We start from the raw sequence: 21,438 nt of genomic DNA on the forward strand, positions 1-21,438 counted from the left end.
CGAAAATGGATGAATGTTGTTCAAATAAATCCAGAGTTGGTGAGCGTTAGATCATTTTTAGAACATTTGTGACCACTATTCCAGCCTTAAGGCCAATTAATACTTTTGTGTTGAGTGTGTGCGGATGGTCCACCAGTGCCTTTGTACAGTCTCATACGCGTAACTGTGGGAGAAGAGCGAGCCCGGAATGTTTATCAAGTGTTTAGTCCTGTTGAAGAGCCCCAGATGGATACTTTTTTTGTGTTTACATTATGATTAAAGTTCTTCATTGCCGCTTTCTTCATTGAAAGAGTGTGAGTTTGAGCTACTTTCATTTACTTTCACACACCACATTTCCGGTGTAAACTCAAAACACCTTCTAAGAAACTCAACATGGGAGCATAAAATCCCCACTGCCTGCTTGCTTCAGAAGTGTTATTCTTAGAGCAAAACAAAAAGACTGCAGAAGCATAATGTGCAAGGTATGAGGGGTGCAGTAATCACTTGATGTAAGAATCAGGCTTTGTGATGCATGTTTATTTTTTTTTTGGTAATTGCCAAATATTTTTTGATGACAAAAATCTTTAGAATATTCAGTCAAAATTTCCATGTTCATTGAAGATATTCACCAATGGCCCATTTCCACTGAGTGGTACAGTACGGTACGGGTCACATTTATCATGCTTGCATTTTCACTGCTAAAAGGGTACCAATGGTACTTTTTTGGTGGGCGTGGTGTACGACAGAAAGTTTCAAACAATGTCATTTTCACTCGAGAAAGTGTCAAAGTAACGCTGTACAGGTCTTTCCATATCATATGAGAAGCATTTCTCACAAAACAGATGCTTTATACACATACTTCTGTATAAATGTTACATGTTCTGTATAAACTTTTCTATGAACATAATTCGTATGTTCAATCATCAATCATAGTGTGATAAGCCTACTGTAACGTCTGCAATTATATAAAATAAATAAATGTAACGTATATGAACACATACAGACCCCTACAGTCTCCAATATGTTACTAATTACAGAAAAACTACACACAGCATATACTTAGTCCTTATTTAGGTTCAAAACAACACGAAATGTAGCCCACAGTCAGAGCAAACCTCTCATCTGTTTCTTTAATCCTCAGCAGCACATGTAACCTCCTGTTAGAAAGAAATTCCGTCATTCCAAGTTTATAATAGTCCAAAAGGTTATGATAATAGTTAAACATGGCAGTTTGTTCACGTTTGCTGAAAAAATAATTTGCTCCTTTTTTCCCGGCTTCTCCTTTGTTTTTTCACGTGTCACTCTCCCGTTTGTCAGTTTCTCAAATGATCAGATTTGAAAAGCATGTTAATAATGAAGTGCATGTTATTATCATCAGCTCAAGAAGTTCTTTATTTCAAATATAGACACGAGTGCAGTCAAGAAAGCGAAACCACTCGCGCTTTAGACTGGCTCATGAAAAACTACAGGGCACAGGATAGAATCTGCTCTTCTTCTTAGCCTTGTGGCTGTTCATCAAGACGACGACAAGATTTGTTTGAGCTTGGGTCGACCATGGCTCGTTATTGTATGTATATATTATTACGGTGTAATTTCTCGGCTGTGTATTTAAAACATGGCGGTTCCTTTGTTTTCATTCTGGCTTGTTACGCGAGCGAATGACTTATTTCTGAAAACTAATAGCGTTCAGCTGCACGTCTAGCTCCACCTTTTGGTACCCTTGGTACCCTTTGCAAAAGGCGATCAAAAGGTGGTATGGTACGGTTCACTTTTAGGTACACTTTGACAGTGGAAACGGCCATAAAAGTGCACCGTACCGTATCGTACCGTACCACTCAGTGGAAACAGGCCACAAATTTACTTTAAATATGTAAAAAATCTACTTTTGAGCAGTAATGTACAATAATAAATGCTACATTTGAACAACTTCAGAGGTGATTTTCTAAGTATTTAGATATTTTTGAACCGTCAGATTTTAGTTTTTTAAATATTTTTATTTTCATCAACAAAAAACGTATGTATTCATCTTTCGTTTGTATATAGATGAAGTATAAATCCCAATTTAATAAACATACTCTTATGACTGGTTTTGTGGTCCAAGGTTACATACATAAAATCTTTTAAATAGTTTGGTGTATGTAGTTTTTATCCTCGGTTTCCTTCTCAAATCATCTTTCTGTACCAGTCTTTTCAATCTCAAGACTTTTCACACCTAAAGTGAAACAAGAAAGTGATACAAATCTTGTCTTAGTGTTCACTGTTTTTACCCAATACCTGCTTTGTCAAAGGTGGTCACGCCATATAACATCAAGATGCTGTTTACTGGTTTGGAATAAAACACTTCAGTGTAGTACGCAATAATAGCTTTCACAACAGAAGAAGAAAATGGGCCATCTCAGCCATGCGTGCATTAACATGTGACTCCCTATATTTACATATAAACACCTTTTAAGTACCAAGCAACTTGGCATTGTCATAGATTTTACAAAAGGTTAGCTAATCACAAGACACTATTTGCATGAAGAAGGCATAAATGAAGAGTTAAAATGCAAAAACCTCCAAGTGCCATCTAGAATTTTCTTCTACAGTGAACATTTTTCTCAGCCTCTTATGTTTATATTCAGTTATTTTATATTAAAAGGAATGAAAATAACCTATTCTTTGCAATAAAATTTAAATTACTAATTCAAGACATGGGAGCTTGAGAAAAATGCTATTAGAAGAACATGTGAACATTTCACATGACACTTAAAGGTTTTTGCGTTTTAACTCTTCATATTGTTTAGTACGTTCATTTAGTACAGTAACAAAGAACGGGAGGAGGCCATGTCAAACTGATGATTGACTTTAGATCAGAGTTGCCCAAACTCGGTCCTTGAGGGTCGCTGTCCTGCAAAGTTTAGACCCGACCCCAATCAGACACACCTGGGCTAGCTAATCAAGGGCTGTTTCTCAATTCCAAGAACGCAGAGAATATACTTGCATTCTTGTGAAGACCGGTCTTCCCAGGTATCCTTGGAAGAACGAACTCGGGAGACTATGAGAACAGAGAATGCATCCTGTGAGAAATGAGATGCTGCATTCTTCCTGATGGTCACATAACCTTCAAGCATTTTTTATGGAAAACTATTTAAACATTGCAGCATTCATACAACGATTTATTGTTTTTCCCCTTTTCAAAATATATATTATGCATAAAAACATCATAAATATACATTGCACAATATAAATAAAACAGATTTTAAAACGAATTTCAGCAAATAAACACCCTTAATGTGTTTATTCCTTTATTAAGATGTCCATGGTAATGTTTACATTTACCGTTTCATTTAGGGAAACTCCTGAGGTAAATAAGTTATATCTCTAAACTTTAATAATAAACCTATATAAAAGGCTGCGCTTCCCACCTCCAGTCACAATGACTTCTGAGACTTCTAGAGCCAGTTCGGTGCTCAAGTCTGCATCGGTGCATCCTTGATATCAAGAACACATCCGGGAAGTTTCACGCGTCCTCAGTTCTTGCGGTCTTGAGTATTGGAACTGAACTTTGGCAGTTGATGATGACGTTACACGAGAACATGACGACGCAAGACCACTGAAGAATGCATATTGAGAAACAGCAAAGGTCTTTCTAGGCTTTCTAGAAACATCCTTGCAGGTGTGTTGAGGCGAGTTGGAACTTAAGGAGTTTGGACACCCCTGTCATAGGTGGACTTGAGGAAATAATTAGGGTTGCATTGTTTTTGATTAAAACAAACACTGGTGTGATTGATCTGTTTGTGGAGCTTGTTTAAATAAATATCAACTCTACTATCCAAACTTTATAGTGTACAAAAAGAGCTAATAAAAATTTTATGCTATTGATCATAATAGACTTTGAGAAAATTTGCTATAAGTTGCTATTACTGGAATTGCATTGGCTTGGTTTAGGTCTTGTTTATCGGCACTATCTGTCTATTTGTATCAGTAAATGAAGACAAATCATATTGATTAGAAGAACACTGACTACGTTTGCATAGACACCAATAATTCAATTGTAATGCGATTTAAGACAATACTCTGATTAAGAGTTAACCATGTAAACAGCGATTTTTGATTACTTTAATAAAGAGAAATCGAATTAAGACATGTGGAGAATGCCAATTTTAGTCGCATTATTGAAGTGCAGTACAGACATGTAAACACCTTAATCGAATTATTACAGTCATGTAGGACTTTTCACCACGTTTTGCGACAGGATAGTCCACACACACACACACACACACACTGCTGGTTGACACTCTTTGCACCTACCCAGTCAGTGTAGGCCACAAACACCTGCAACGTGAAATGCTGAGGTTTTTTTCTTCCATTCAGCGTGCGGTAGGAACTTCCATTAAAACAACACTCTTCCAGCAGTTCATAGTTGCATCCAATATCTCGTTTGTCACGGAGGGTGTGCATGAAATGTTCCTGAATGAAAGTGAAAGTGCCAAACTGCAGTTAAAGTTAACAAATTAAACATGAAACACCCGAAATTGCATGAAACTCTAGAGTAAATGCCGATAGCTCAGTGGCGCGATGATGTTAATCGGATGATGTGCTATAACATGTATAACGGGATCATTAAAGGAACACTCAAAAAGCTACTTATGTAAACACTCTTATTATTCTCTTAATTAGATTAAAGCAAATAATTCGATTACTGATGTCCATGTAAAGGCTCAGTTGTTGGTCCCTTTATTTTTACATTATATTTGCTATTACTAGGTAATTCCAAGTAGATTCCAATGTTATGCAGATGATACACCACTCTATATCTCCTAACAACATAATTTGTACAAGTCCACAAAACAGATTGTATAGCTGATATTAAAAACTCAATGACTTATGTCTTTCTATTACTAAATAGAATGAAAAAAATTGGTCTTGCTTATTGTACCAAAAAAAAAACTCTTGCACAAAAATATAAAATACTGTCCAACTCTTGATGGATGTTCAGTTAAGTCCTTGTCGTCAGTCAAGTATTTGGGCGTGATATTTGATAGCAACCTGACATTTGAAGGCCACGTTTCGAGCTTGCTAACAAAATTGTTTCTGCCTGCTTCCGGACAAACTGTTGCATGGTTTGACTGAAATATACACACAACCAGGTTTGCACAATTTATCGTTTCAGCAATATAGCAATGTGTGTGTCCACAACAGTCACATCGCACAAAATGCAAAGTTGAGTTTGGATTAGAGTTGACTGAAAACCAGTTTTGTGGAGTCATTGCAAAGTATAACTATAACAGAGTGAAACTTTATCATTTGGATGTGTTCTAAAGGCATTTCAAGAGTGTTTAAAGCATTTGTGCACAAAACTGTACAGCATTTGTAACTTTCATGAAGAATATTTTTACTGAATTATTAATACAATGAAGACAATATCATGTTATTTTACATTTCATTTCATCATTTGACTCTCCGGGAACCTTAAAGCCCTGTTTCACTTATTTTGCTCTGTTGTAATTATTCTTGCTTGCAATCTGTTTATAATTTTTTTAATACAAGATTCACAGACTTAAGAAATCAACCCATTCAACCTAAATTCAAGATTTCTTTTCCAAATACAGCCATCTGGGGAAATAGTATTCATATCCCAATAAATATTGCAGAAAAATAATTGCAATGTCCAATTTTTCCAATATCGTGCACCCCTACACACAATATTGACAAAAGACATCTAAATGAACATAAAAAAGGATGTTATGTCATAAGATGTGACCATTTCTTTTCATCATTCTGATGTTGCCCTTATAATCCAAGATAAACATTGCAAATATCTACAGCTCTTGATGGATGTTTAGTTAGTCCATGTTGTCAGTCAAGTATTTGGGGGTGATATTTGATAGCAATCTATCGTTTGAAGGCCAATTGTCTCAGCTTGCTTTCAGACAACTCTGGCATGGTTTGACTGAAATATAAACACAACATTGACAAAAGACATCTAACTGAACAGAAATAAGGACATTATGTCACAACACGTTACAATAAGTGAAGTTTATTTATAAACTAATTAGAGAGGATCATGTGCTTATGATTGCTTGCAGCTGGCTCCGCATTATTCAATTAATGATTCACCAATCAGACAATTCCTAAGCCACTATAAATACCCTAAGTTCCATATAACAGCCATCTTCGTTTTGAAGAATCCCCCCTTCCACCCCTACTCCTCCTCCTTTCCTAGATGGGTGGCACGGTGGCCCAGTGGTTAGCACTATTGCCTCACAGCAAAAACGTCACTGGATATAGTCTTCACCAAGCCAGAGTTTACACGTTCTCCCCGTGCTCACTTGGGTTTCCCCCGGGTTCCCCGGTTTCCTCCCACTGTCCAAAAACATGCACCATAAATTAATTGACTAATACAAATCAGCACCATAGACATGCACCTAGTAAATAGTTATCTCTTAAGAGCAATCACTATCTGTTCATTAGCTACTACAGCAGGGGAGTTCTCAAGATCTACCAAACTCCCCTATCACCTTGCAAACGGGAAGGAGCCCCGAGCTCGAAGATCTTATGAGCTCAGGGCTCTCTTCCGTGACAGCATGCTAAACAAGCTGCATAATCAATCATCAGCTAAGTGTGAACTTTTGAAAAGTAATAAATGCTCAAACATATAATTTTTTTTTTCATGATTCTGATGTTGCCCTTTATAATCCAATACAAGCACTGGAAATATCTCCTAGTTGCAGATCTTTATTTGTGTGTGATATGTGATATCCTAACTCTATTTTGACTCTTTGTTCACATTTTATGAGCTCTTCACTAGTTATCAGTGGATAAAATATCATCACATGTACACAAATACAATAAGCATGTTGTATTGTGTCAGAATACATAATGTTTTTTTTAGTATGTTTAGGTTCCATCTTAAATTGCAGTGTAAACCAGGACTAAATGTATATGAATCCTAGCAAAACTGAAGCATCATGGGTTAAACTACCTTCAGGGCCAGTTCAGATCATCACTGTACAGTCCTAGAAACATTACCGCGTTAATATTGATCTCAAAAAAATCTCAAAAAAATACAAGCATTGGCCATATCTCCTAGTTGCAGATCTTCATTTGTGTGTGATGATTTCATAACTCTGTTTTAACTCATTGTTCACGTTTTATATGCTCTTCACTAGTTACCAACTGATAAAATATCCTCCTAGTACACAAATACAAGTGTGTTGGATTGTCCCAGAATACATCATGTTTTCCATAATGCAATGTGAATAAGGACTAAATGTATATGACTCCTAGCAAAACTGAAGCATCATGGGTTAAACAACCTTCAGGGCCAGTTCAGATCATGACTGTACAGTCCTTCTAAAAAATATTACCTGGTTAATATTGGTTTCCAAAAAGTCTTTGTGGAATCTGGTGCGGTTATCACTTTTTTATTGCCTTTCTTCTTTGTTTCTCATAACAAACCTTATTGGCCCGACTTTAAAGGCTTCACAATATTGCCAAAGCAAAATTAAAATACAGTGCTTATTATCTCTCTTTGTATCTTTGTCAATCTTGCCAACACACACAAACCTTATTATTCTTACAGCTCCAGATATGAATGTTTCTCTATTTTATTAGCCACAGTTTCCACACAGATGACCATAAATATAAGCAAATTGAAGATAAGTGAGTTATCATAACTGTATTATGTTTTGCGGGATAACATCTCTTTGTAGACTCGGAAATCAGGTTTACTAAACTGTTTCCTCAGCGGTAATTTATGCAATATTATAAAGATTTTGTGAATCTTACTGAAGTCAGGTGAACACACACTCTTATCGTGATATCTTCCTAAAAATACACACTTGAAAAAAGCATACAGACATTCTAGTAAACATGCATCAGCTGTGCAGCTGCTATTCAGTCAAATTAGAAAGAACTCCTCATTATCACATCTGCAACTAGTACACGTAAGTCTGTTCATTCACAAACTACGCATGAAGTAAAAGTCTCTCTTTGTGTATTTTTGGTGAACTATTTAATATATATGTATAGTTTTCCAAATTATTGTCATGTGTGTGTTTTAAAACGGACGCGTGACCACACAGGAGGATCTAGCGAGGCCCAGTGGTGTTTCTACCATAGAATGTAATATAAACCTGCATATGAGCTTCAGACGCGCCCAAGTGGACACTGCTTCTGTCAGTGATCTCCCAATAATATCCAATTGCAAACTCAATCACCATCAGATCGACGTGTTTCAACAGTTTTAGTATGTTTTTCTGTATTTTACATTTGTCTGTATATTTTTAAACAGTAGATATTTAATAGATATTCAATCAGTCCAGTTTAAAGCAGAAGCTGGTCTTTCGCAATCTACCTGTTGACCTGTGGTTCTCTTTGAATCTGTGCATGTTTTTAAAATATATGGATATTTATAATTAGTTTGAATATATAATATATATTATATAGTTTTAGTTTTACATATAATTAAATTTAAATTAAATTATATACATTTTTATAAAATGCTGATAATAATAGAAAATAATTGAAGGCACAACAAATGTATAATATATATATATATATATATATATATATATATATATATATATATATATATATATATATATATATATATATATATATATATATATATATATATATATATATATATATATATATATATATATTATTATATATTAGAGAAAATGTCAGACAGGTGGGCCTTCAAAAATTGATCAGAGAAAGAAGTGGGCCCTGGAGTGAAAAAGGTTGAGAACCCCTGAATTAGACTCTGTAATCTTCAAGTACTCTGTCATCAGCCCCAAAAATCCTGATCGGAACACCTCTATATTTTTTATAATATTAAATAATTAAAATTTTTAAATTTAAGGTCCAGTGACTTGCTTAATTAACATAATGTAGTTAACGTAATTAACCTAGTTAAGCTTTAAAATTTCACTTTAAGCTGAATATTTGTTAAAAAAAAAAAACATATATGTGCTGTCATCATGGCAAAGACAACAGAAAAAAAGTTAACATTTCATCACAGGAGGGCTAATAATTTTGTCTATATATATATATCTATATATATATATATATATATATATATATATATATATATATATATATATATATATATATATATATATATATATATATATATATATATATATATATATATATATATATATATATATTCATTAGTTTAGCATTTTTCCTTAAAAGTGTTAACATTTTTTTTTATTTTTAATATATACTTTTTGTATTCAGTAATGTAGTTCAGTATTTAAGCTGCACTATAGTGTTTATTTTGTATCTCTTTGTTTTTGGTGTTTCCATTGAGATGTGTAACTTTACTTTTTGAACTTCTGTTGAACTTTAGCTAATTATAGACGAGGTCTGAGAATAGGAGCTAACCTGTGGTGCCTTACACACGCACACAAACACACCCTTGAGCTTTTATTCAGTGGGTTGACAGCTCCAGCCTCCTGTGTGCCCGCTGAATATCATCATGTTGGTGGCTTTGGATCTAATTTCCCCCCTCCTGCCCTCAAAAGAACCCCAACGCACTTTGCTGTGGTCTGTAAAGTTCTGATCCGGTTGCATCTGGTTTAGTTCAAACTCTCTCTTTTTTGCTGCCTCATATCAAAGAGATGAATAAACATCTAAATTACAAGAAACCGCAGGTGTGTGGGTGTTTCAGTGTCAAGAGATCTGTCTTTTGTACATTAGATGACTTTAAAGGGACCATCGGTTAATTTAAATATCAAAAGCGCTCTATATCAGATGTCATGACTCACTATACGGTTTATCTGACTGAAAATGATTCATGCTACATGAGTTTAAAGGGATAGTTCAGAAATGAATATTTTGTCATTATTTACTAACTTTCATGTAGATCTTTTGATGGTTTAAATGAAAGTGATATATTTGAATAATGCTTATTAGAGCATTTTGACATAAATGCATTTAAAATGTATTTGACAATTTGTTCAGGTGTTACAAAATGTTTCTTTTGAGAGTTCTTTTGCAAGTGTTTGTCAGAAGAACTACATTTTGGTGTGCAATATATTTAGCCTAGGATAATTGAAAACATGTGCCTCAGCTTACATTGCTGTGAAATGTAAAATACCTTGCTCCGGGTACATTTCGTTGCACATTTCAGATGACAAATCCACTAGAGGGTGCTGTCGACAGTTTTGTGAGTTTGAAATACGTTACTTAGGGTTCAAATTTCTATAAATAAAGAAAAAGAGAAAGAGAGAATTATCATTGATATCTATGTATGACAGTGCTATCATCTTAAAAATTATGATTTATTTTATAAAAAAAAAGTTATATTCAGCATGAACAAGTAAGGTTGGGCGATGTCAACCAATTTGGTATCATGCAATGCCTAAAGTGAAACATCGCGATGGATGATGGCACCGTTGTCGTAGGTGGTGGTGAATTAATTATTTATGAATAATTAATCAATTTATAATTAATTCATTATTTGTAGCCTACTGTTTCAACTACCTCACCCGCATGGTCTTTGTTTTACCCATAACCAAATCATAGATCAAAGATAAGTTACATACAAATTCCACCCAGTCAATCACTTTTTCCGTGGGACCCTGAGTGATCTGTGTCGTTATAATGGCATCGACAACCTAGGTAGGTAAAAAAGGTGCACAACCAACAGGAACCAACCAACAGTAAAATGACTAAGTAATTTAAGATCAAGAGATCTATAGTTTTGTGTATAGTTTGTCAAAAATTCAAATGGTAACTATAGTTGCCGGTGGGCAAATACCTTGTAAGAAAAATTAACTTCTACTGGTCCCTCTTCCACAAAGAGTTAAAATAACACAGGAGCAGAATTAAAGTGCTGATTGAACAGAGAATAATGAACTCCTGCTGTTTCACTAAAGAAAAACACAAAACTACAACCAAATTCAGTCCCAACCTTAAGTCCTGCTGTCCACACAGACATGGGTATTGTTTAATCGCTGCTTTTTCTACATGGTTTGGCTGTTCGTCCACACAAACAAAGTATCATGTCACTGAAACCCACATTTCTGAAAACTCTTGTCAGGGTGAAGATTTTCAGAAGCACTAGGGTCTGTGTTTTATAGAAAATGGAGGGGAAAAAGTTTATAAAAATTAATTTCAATACTGCAATAATTTTCTTTAACTATATATATTAGTTTAAGACAATTGTTACAAATATTGAAATAATCATAATTATTAAGTTTTTTTATTTATCTTTTTGACACACAATAGTTTGTTGGGTAAGCTAGTGTGTGTTTCATCACTGTAAGACAAATGGATTAGTTCTTTGTGTTTTTTTTATATTCATGAAACTATATGATATATAATTTTTAGGGGGTTTATATCAATTTGTTTTCATATTTGTTTATGAATATGAATTTAACTGTTGAAAGCAGTTGTTTTAAGTTAGGATGCCAAATGTTAATGCATAACATGTTCATATAGGACAGTATTAATAAGGATATATGCTTGATATTTCTAAAAATTTGGGCACAAATTGGTTAAATAGAAAAGGAACATCCTGGATCTGTTTCTTCGCTCTTCTTTATTCTTTTTTGATGTATTATAGAAGTATCAGATCAGGTTTCAGTATCGGTAGATACTCAAAATCAAATGATTCGGACTCGAGGGCAAAAAAAACCTGATCAGGACATCCCTACTTTCTGCACATATCCATTTGAAATCACAAAAGACGCAATATTTGAACAACCCCTTATGCTGTTGTGAGCTTACATCATTCTGCTCTGTAAATTTAATATTTGTGGTTCTAGTCCTTCTGGACTTATTGTTCAAAACTGTATTTACTTGTCAGGAAAACTTTACTTGTCACTGCTTACTCTGCTTGTGTGGAGTAGCTGCCTAAGGCCTGCCAGCTGAAAAATAGAGATGACAGAGGCAGTGTTATCAGCTGAAATATTGGTGACAGTCATTTTTATGTAAGCACTATGACCAATATATCTAGTAACCAGATATATCTAGGTCATGCCAATATATTCCAAGGCAAGTTAAAATGGTAGTTGTCATTGGTTGTTTTTTTGTCATGTAACATGCTGTTCGCTTGCAGCATTCTAAAGTTTAGATGTTTTCAAATTACTGTGCTGTAGGTTCATCTGGAAAAAGCATTATATGTCCACGACCAGGTCACTCTCTATGGCTGCATTTACACTGCAGATCTTGATGGTCAATTTCGATTTTGTGTCTGTATTTTTTGTTGACCAGCTAACATCATGTTTTAAAAGCAAGTCGTATCAGATTGTCAGCATTTACACAGCACACTGCAAAGGCACAATGAGCAGGAAAAAAAAGCAGATGACCCCTATGACCAATATATCTAGTACCACTATGACCACTATATCTAGTAAACAGATTATATAGGTCATTCCAATATATTCCAAGGCAAGTCAAAATGGTAATTGTCATGACAGTCTTAATTGTGTCTGCTCAGTTTGTCAGAATTTGATGCCTGACAGATCATTTGCCTTTCTCAAGACCTTTCTTTGGTTTACGTAATGCCTCATATGTGCTCAGCATGAGTCTGGACTGTCACATACTTTTCTGTGTAGGAGGAAGTACTTAAAGGTTATGAAATGTTTACAATGAAGTTTCCATCATCTGATTTGGGGGTATTTTCAAACAGGCACCTTCCTCTCTGCCCAATTGCCAATTTTCTGTTCTATTCCCATATTTAAGTTTTGTTCATACTATGTTTCTCTTTCTGTCCTAATAGTCATTTCAGAGGATGTTGTCGGCTCTGCACTCAGAAATAGACATTCAAAGATATCTGCTGAAAATCCAGGTTGTTGATTCACGCAGAGTCAGTAGCAGCACGAACAAGTGTGTTTGTTTGTGTAAAGCATGTGTGTGTTTAATAACACCACAAAATGACCTAACATAACCAAAAAAAGTATTTGAAACTAATTAACTGGCTATACTGACATACATGCAGGTCTGTAATGGCATTGTGTTTTGAAGTAAAAATCCTGCATATGTTTTTCATTTACTTTTGGTGGATGTAGTGAGTCTGTTCTGTGTCATGCTGCATGACTGATTGCTGTGCTCACAGCTGTACAAATGAAAGTGTTCTGTGTGCTACACAATATGTTAATGTATTCAGACACTTTTGGCATTGTTCAGTGTGTGGTTCAAGTTTTATGCATATGTTGAAGACACAATGTCTGGAAATCCAAGGATAAGCAGATTCTAATAGTTTTAATGGGTTATGTCTAGAGCCAGACAGAATCTGCAGACATTTTTTGCTATTTCTGCACAGAATTTTGTAAAAAAAAAAAAAATCTGCAGATTTATGTGAAATGATTCAAATTTAATGATTAGCTTAAAACTTAATATATTAAATTATAAAATAATACCTTTTTAACTTTTATTTAATGTTTATTATGCAAATCAAATTAGATCCACTTATTTGGTAAACAATGCAAGTCTCTCGTTTAATATATCTACTAAAAGACAAAAATATGACTTTACAAACTGTATTGTAAATAAATCATATGAACATTTTAATATTACTATAGTCTTATATCATAATAATATTAGTGAAATGAATTTAAAAGCTGAATAAATATAAATTTATACACATTAACACATGTATAAATACATATAGACTTAATTATGGGCTAAAATCTGCGGACATCTGCAGATTTCTGCACACGCAGATTCCGTGTGGGACTAGTTTTGTCATTTTCATTGGCTGGTGTAGATGATAATAACCTAGCAAGTATTTATTTTTGTTTTTTTCGTTTTGTTTTTTGATTTGTGTGTGATAAAAATGTATCTTGTAGACATCCAACCAAAGACATCTTAGCTAAAACAAAGCTAAGTTTGGGCTGTCATTGAAAATCTAATGGATGTCTAACAACAGTCCAAGTATAGACTAGTCATCAAATAAACAGGACTACAGATGTGAAGTCTGTTTAATCTGTCTTTTTTGATGACTAGTCTAATATTGTAGTACTGTTAGACATCTATTAAATTTCCACTGAAAATATACCAAGTTTAGTTTTTTTTGACACATTTCTAATCATATTAGTTTTAATAACTCATTTCTAATAACTGATTGATTTAATCTTTGCCGTGATGACAGTAAATAATAGTTTACTAGATATTTTTCAAGACATTTCTATACAGCTTAAAGTGACATTTAAAGGCTTAACTAGGTTAATTAGGTTAACTAGGCAGGTTAGGGTAATTAGGCAAGTTATTGTATAACGATGGTTTGTTCTGCAGATCTTCAAAAAAATATACTTTAAAGGGGCTAATAATTTTGACCTTAAAATGGTTCTTAAAAATTAAAAACTGCTTTTATTCTAGGTTAAATAAAACAAATAAGAAGAAAAAAATATTTTCAGACATACTGTGAAATTTTTCTTGCTCTGTTAAACATAATTTGAGAAATATTTAAAAAACAAAAAAAAATTAAAAGGAAGGGCTAATAATTATGACTTTAACTGTATGTTTGAATATATGGTATGGATAGTGTTTGGAAAAATAAATCAGTTAACCTGTAAGATAATCTTTATCAAGTTTGTTAATGCTGGTAGACAACTTTGAATCAGTTACATTCCAGCTAATGTGTCCAAAGAAACATCCTGGCCATCTGAAGCTAGGATAAACTTGACATTTCATTAACTATTATTATAATTAATTAGATGATATTAAATTAAATTAATTATTATTTTAAATTTCCATTGTTACGAATGAAAATGCTGTCATCATTTACTTTTTTACTCATGTTTTAAACCTGTTGGGCACAGAGGAAGATATACAGAAGAATGTTGGGGAATAAAAACTGCTATGGATTTTTTATAATACATAGATGTCCTACTATGTTTGTCAGTGGCTGCTTTTTCCAGACAATCTTCTGAAAATCCTGTTTTGTGTTTAAAGGAAGAACAAAATTCATGAAAATGTAGCTTTAACAAACTATTCGAGTGAGTAAATGATGAGAAAGATTTCATTTTACATGCCTTTAAATTGGAAAGATTTTTTTTTTCAGCCAAGAAGACAACAAGGGCTTTATCAAGCTGGTTTGTGCATGTAAACTACTTTGAACCAGCTAATAAAACTGCAATGTCTCAGAATCAGGCTAAACAACTTAAATTGGAATGATTGTTTTTTTTTCCAGCCAAGTTGTAAAAGGCCCAATGAATATGAATAATTTTTGGCAACAACTTTAAACCATACAAACCATCTACCATGTTCCCCAAAAAAAACACAACTTTTCCAGTCAAGAAGAAATAAATAGTTTTATGAAACTGGCCAGTATCTAAATTAAACAACCTGCCATGTCATACACACTAAAAAATGCGGGGTTTCACACAATCCCTTTATGTTGTCCCAACACAACTCGATTAAGGTAACTTAATTGTTTTCACAAATTTAAGTGGAGTGAACATAAAACAATTAAGTTGTCCCAAAAAGAAGCTGAGGAATTGTGTTGATTCAGCTCATTTTAAATAAGGAGTTTGAACAAACAGCTAAACTAATTTTTTTGAGTGCAAATAGGGTGAGAAATGTCTTTATTTTCCCTGGACAGTCCCATATTTCAGCTCACAAAGAAAAAAAAATTGGTTAGACAAGTGTTCTGTCACACAAAAACAGCCTATCACGGGTAGCCAATGATGTCATTGTATATTCTGCAAAACAAAATTACTATTCAATCACATTTCCATTTCAATTAACTTGCAGATTGTAAAGGTAGGACTAGGGTCATCTGCGTTCAGTGTCAATAATAAGTGTGGATGCAAAAGCAATTTATTATAATTTAAGCCACAAAAAACATGAATAACCATTAGAAGGTGTTGAAAGAAACAGTACGACTTACTGAAATGTATCTCATGTAATCGTGATCCGTGTTTCCACTCCGGAAATACGTGAGTAAAATGGCTTGTATCTATCATGTAACACATTACATTTACCTCACGAAAGGTATTCAAAACTTGTTTGTTGGCAAGACTAAAATGTTTTTCCTGTATTCCAAAAACTGATCACCCTTTAAAAACAACCTTGACCATGTTTTTAACTTGAAAGATGTGTTTTTATTCCAGCAGAGAAGACAAAAATAGTGTTTATGTGCTAGATTTAACACTTTGAACAAGTTATAAAACAGTAATGCCTTAAGATTGTCTGACCACCTAAAACTGCTAATAGGAGAGATATTTCCAGTAGGTAAAATTACTTTCTCAAGCTGGTTTATATTAGTAGACTCTTTAATCAGCTACAAAACACTCACCGTGTCCTGAAAAGCAGTCCGACCAATACAATTGAAGACAAAATTATTCATTTATTCTTTTCAGCTTAGTCCCTTTATTAATCTGAGGTCGCCACAGCGGAATGAACTGCCAACTTATCCAGCATATGTTTTTATGCAGCCATACACACTCATTCACACACATACACTTCGGCCAATTTAACTTACTCAGTTCACCTATACCACATCTTTGGACTTGTGGGGGAAACCGGAGCACCCTGTGGAAACCCACGCAAACACGGGGAGAACATGCAAACTCCACACAGAAATGCCAACTGACTCAGCCAAGGCTCGAACCAGCGACCTTCTTGCTGTGAGGCGAATGTGCTACCCACTGCACCACCGTGCAGCCAAGACAAAATTATAAGATTATAATTATTTAAATATTTCCTAGGTGATGTTTAACACAGCAAGAAAAGTTTTCACAGTATTTCCTATTGTATTTTTTTTTATTTTGTAGAAAGTCTTTTAGTTTAAAATAATATTTTTAAAAATGGTTTTTATAAAGTCAGTATTATTAGCTCTCTTAAGAATTTTTTTGTTTGGCTTTAGAACAAACCCCTGTTGTCCAATGAATTGCCTAATTAACAAAGCTTGCCCAATTAACCTAGTTAAGCCTTTAAACTACAATTGAAGCCGAAAACTAAGCTGCGTCCGAAATCGCATACTTCCATAGTATATAGTACGCTAAAAACAGTATGTGAGAGAATTCGAAAAACAGTATGCGAAAAGTACCTGGATAACCTACTACATTTGGCGAGATTCTAAAATGCGCATCGGATGGACGCTACGCTATCCCATGATGTACTACAAGAGAATTCATTAATAGGAGTGAAGTGACGCAACTGACGTGGATAGGTCACGTGATGATGACAAATGGCGGATGTAGTACATCCGAGTTCCATTCACACTTCTGACAATCATACTGTATGGAACATACTTTTTTTTTAGGAGTTTAGGTATTAGAAGGTATTATTACTACTTCAGCAGAAAAGTTCTGAATCTAGTTTGTTCTTATATACAACTTTAAACCAGCTACAAACCACCTGCAATGTCCTAAAAGCAGCCTGAAAATTTTAACCTTGTATGGTCTGACTAAAATGGTTTGATTTTCAGCAGTTGCGCTAATGATGTTTAATAAAATCCAGCTTGTTATCTAAACCTCTTGTCTTCTTCCTCCTCCAGACCCGGGGCTCTAAGCAGAGTGTGGGGTGTCCGAGTCCAGTGCCTGTGTTTGTGGATCAGGTGGAGCACGGCTCACTGGTCTCTCTAGATGCTCTGGAGGTCATGTCTGAGTGTGATATGCCCCTTGCCTTCACCCGAGGCTCCCGCTCTCGAGCCAGTCTGCCTGTAGTCCGCTCTACTAACCAGACCAAGGATCGCTCACTAGGTATGCATAATGATAAACACATTAAATTAACTACAAATTGTATTGACCTTATTCTACAATGTGGAAGTGCGCTCGTTTTTGCGATTGTTTTAGAACTTCCAATTCAGTTGCCTATGGGAGAAATTACTAGTAATAATAAATGGCAGAAAACGCTCAGACTAGCTCTACAAACAAGTGTTTTCATGACTATACAGACAACATAGAATAATATAATAAGAAAATATCAGTTTGCAACATCAAGCAGCAAAATGAGCTGTTTTTAACCTCTAAAAATGAATGAAAGTGAATGAGACCGGAAGTCTTGAGCCAAAAAGATTCAAATAGATGCGCCTGCTTGTACACAGAGAATACAGCATCCATGAAGAATGAATTAGTAGCTGGGGCTGCATAACAAATACTTTAAGAGATAGTTCACCCAAAAATCTTTATTTACTCACACTTAATTGGTTCCAAACCATTATGAGTTTATAGTTTGTTGGACACAAAACAAGATATTTTGAAGAAAGCTGGAAACCATTGACTTCCATAATAGAAAAAGGTAATATTATGGAAGTCTTTTTCAAAACATCTTCTTTGGTTTTCAACATAAAAAACAAAGGGTGAGGAAATGATGACAGAATTTTCAGTTTTAGGTGAAATGTCTCTTTAAGTATAAAGAAGAAGAACTTATCAGCAAATGTGTTGAGCTCTAACTGGAATTCTGAGTTCTTTTTTGTTCATTGTTTGAGGCTGAGGAATCATTGTTAAAAAGGCTGAGGAATTGTATACTGTTTTCATTCATTTCGGATTGATTTTTTAAAAAAATTATTCCATTTCAGTTTTGCTATTCGATTTTGTTTGAAGTATATTGGGACCTTAAAAGTCCCATCGGCTTCACATGTGAAAAAATAAATCACATGTTCGACATTTAAGGCACGTATGAAACAGTTTTGAAACATTTATATGAGAAAAAAGTGATTATACACTCAACGGCCACTTTATTAGGTACACCTTACTAGTACTGGGTTGGACTCCCTTTTGCACTGCCTTAATCCTTCGTGGATTTAACCAGTTACTGGAAATATTCCTGAGATTTTGGTCCATATTAACATGATAGCATCACGCAGTTGCTGCAGATTTGTTGGCTGCACATCCATGATGCGAATCTCCCGTTCCACCATATCCCAAAGGTGCTCTATTGGATTGAGGTCTGGTGACTGTGGAGGCCATTTGAGAACAGTGAACTCATTGTCATATTTAAGAAACCAGTCTGAGATGATTTGCGCTTTATGACATGGCACATTATCCTGCTGGAAGTTGCCATCAGAAGATGGGTACACTGTGGTCATTAAAGGATAGACATGATCAGCTACAATACTCAGGTAGGCTGTGACATTGATACAATGCTCAATTGGTAGGCTGTGGCATTGAAACAATGCTCAATTTGGTTACCCCACCAAATCTGCAGCAACTGCGTGATGCTATCATGTCAAAAGAGGCAAAAGGGGGTCCAAACCGGTACTAGTAAGGTGTACATATTATATATATATATATATATATATATATATATATATATATATATATATATATATGTACACCTTACTAGTACCGGTTTGGAATATATATTGTTGTTGTTGTTGTTATAATGGCAACACAGTTGCTCAGTGGTTAGCACTGTCGCCTCATAGCAAGAAAGTTGCTGGTTCGAGTCCCGGCTGGGCCAGTTGGCATTTCTGTGTGGAATTTGCACGTTCTTCCTGTGTTGGTGTGAGTTTCCTCTGGGTGCTCCGGTTTCCCCCACAGTCCAATGACATGCACAATAAGTAAATTGCATAAACTAAATTGGCCGTAGTGTATGAGTGTGCATGGGTGTTTCCCAGTGCTGGGTTGTGGCTGGAAGGGCATCGGCTGCGTAAAACATTCATTCATTCATTCATTTTCTTTTCGGCTTAGTCCCTTTATTAATCTGGGGTCGCTAACTGCGGAAAGAACCGCCAACTTATCCAGCATATGTTTTTCGCAGCGGATGCCTTTCCAGCTGCAACCTATCACTGGGAAACATCCATACACACTCATACACTAAGGACAATTTAGCTTACCCAATTCAACTATACCACATGTTTTTGGACATGTGGGGGAAACCAGAGCACCCAGAGGAAACCCACGAGAACATGGGAGAACATGCAAACTCCACACAGAAATGCCAACTGACCCAGCTGGAGCTCGAACCAGTGACCTTCTTGCTGTGAGGCTACCCACTGTGCCACCGTGCTGCCCTGCATAAAACATATGCTGTAATATTTCGGGTGTTTCATTCTTTTGTTGCAACCTCTGAAATAGAGACTAAGCTAAAAGAAACTAACGAATGAATGTTCATTCATTCATTCATTTTCTTTTGACCTTAGTCCCTTTACTAATCCAAGGTCGCCACAGAGGAATGAACTGCCAACTTATCCAGCACATGTTTTTACGCATCGGATGCCCTTCCAGCTGCAACCCATCTCTGGGAAACATCCAAATACTCTCATTCACACTCATACACTACGGACAATTTTGCCTACCCAATTCACCTGTACCGCATGTCTTTGGACTGTGGGGGAAACTGGAGCACACGGAGGAAACCCACGCGATTACAGGGAGAACATGCAAACTCCACAGAGAAACGCCAACTGACCCAGCCGAGGCTCGAACCAGCAACCTTCTTTCTGTGAGGCGACAGCATGACCTACTGCGGCACTACGTCGCCCCGAATGAATATTATTTATATATTTTAAAGACATATTTATTATTATTTAATGGCCATACAATTGTATATTTTATATAAATGCTTTATATAAAAACTCAGTAACAATCCCTCAGAGTAATTCTACTTTTGGAATGAATCGTAACACATTTGGAATCGCATTGGGCAGGATTTATAATTTTGGCAATTGGAGAGGCAAGCACCACTCCAATAAAGCATATACGTTTCACATTCAATTCAGACTTCATTCATAATAAGGACAAGCAAAGTTTGAGAGGCATGTCGAATCAAATTTTGTGAATGATGGTGTTTGATTTCTATGGAAATCTGCTGAGCTTTCAGTGGAATTCAGTGGGATGAATGAGAGATTTCGCTCTGTTGCCTTATTTCCTGTCTGCTGCTAAATGATTTAGTTGCGGAGTTAAAGCCCCTGGAAGTGTGTGTTTACTTTAGTTTGTCTGTCTGTCACTTTTATTTAAGTTCAATGTCATAACAGCAAATTCGGCTCTGTCATTATCGCTTCATGTAATGGAAATATACGAGACTCCACCGCTGAAATCCCATAGCCTGTACTTAACAACTCCCAGACGTATTTTACAACACACAGAGACACACACAAAGAAATGCACAGAAATAGGACTCTTTTGCCAGCCTACATACAGACATTCACCAGCACATTCTGTATACACCCCACATCCAGATAGAATGACGGTCATACGTGCGCACACACACAAACTCACACAGGCCCTGAAATGGGAAACTTTTTTGTCTGCTTAACTTGATTGGTCGGTTTAAACAAGGACCATCTGGAAAGACAGTTACGAGGAGAAAAAGTGTGTTAGCTCAAACGATTCTCGGAGATGTACATGTAGACAGACCTGTGTGGAAAAACTCGATACTGTTTTGTGAGAAGGTAAACAAAGGTGAGAAAACACAAATATTAGAAAGATTCAGCATCAGCCGACTCACTGTAAGTCACCATTTCTCTAGATTCTCAGTCTTAGTTCATTTTAGTTGTTGTTGTTGTTGTTGTTGTTGTTGTTGTTGTTGTTGTTGTTGAAAGGTGTTGGTTTAGACTTATGGAAG

At 35.3% G+C, this 21,438-nt stretch overlaps 1 protein-coding gene across 12 annotated transcripts in view; it reads left to right on the top strand.

Annotated features, from left to right (window-relative positions):
• The window catches only part of si:ch211-285f17.1 (sickle tail protein homolog), a 301,601-nt gene that overhangs the window by 196,336 nt on the left and 83,827 nt on the right, over positions 1–21,438 (top strand). For 8 of the 12 annotated variants that reach the window (XM_056450184.1, XM_056450187.1, XM_056450189.1 and 5 more), the window contains exons 3-4: positions 12,704–12,790; positions 17,426–17,630. In XM_056450184.1, the coding sequence (XP_056306159.1) occupies positions 12,704–12,790; positions 17,426–17,630 (292 nt within the window). The remainder of the gene's footprint in view (positions 1–12,703; positions 12,791–17,425; positions 17,631–21,438) is intronic. The other 4 variants (XM_056450181.1, XM_056450191.1, XM_056450186.1 and 1 more) reach the window with 2 other exon arrangements.

This window comes from Danio aesculapii, chromosome 24, assembly GCF_903798145.1.
Source record: "Danio aesculapii chromosome 24, fDanAes4.1, whole genome shotgun sequence".
NCBI lineage: Eukaryota > Metazoa > Chordata > Actinopteri > Cypriniformes > Danionidae > Danio > Danio aesculapii.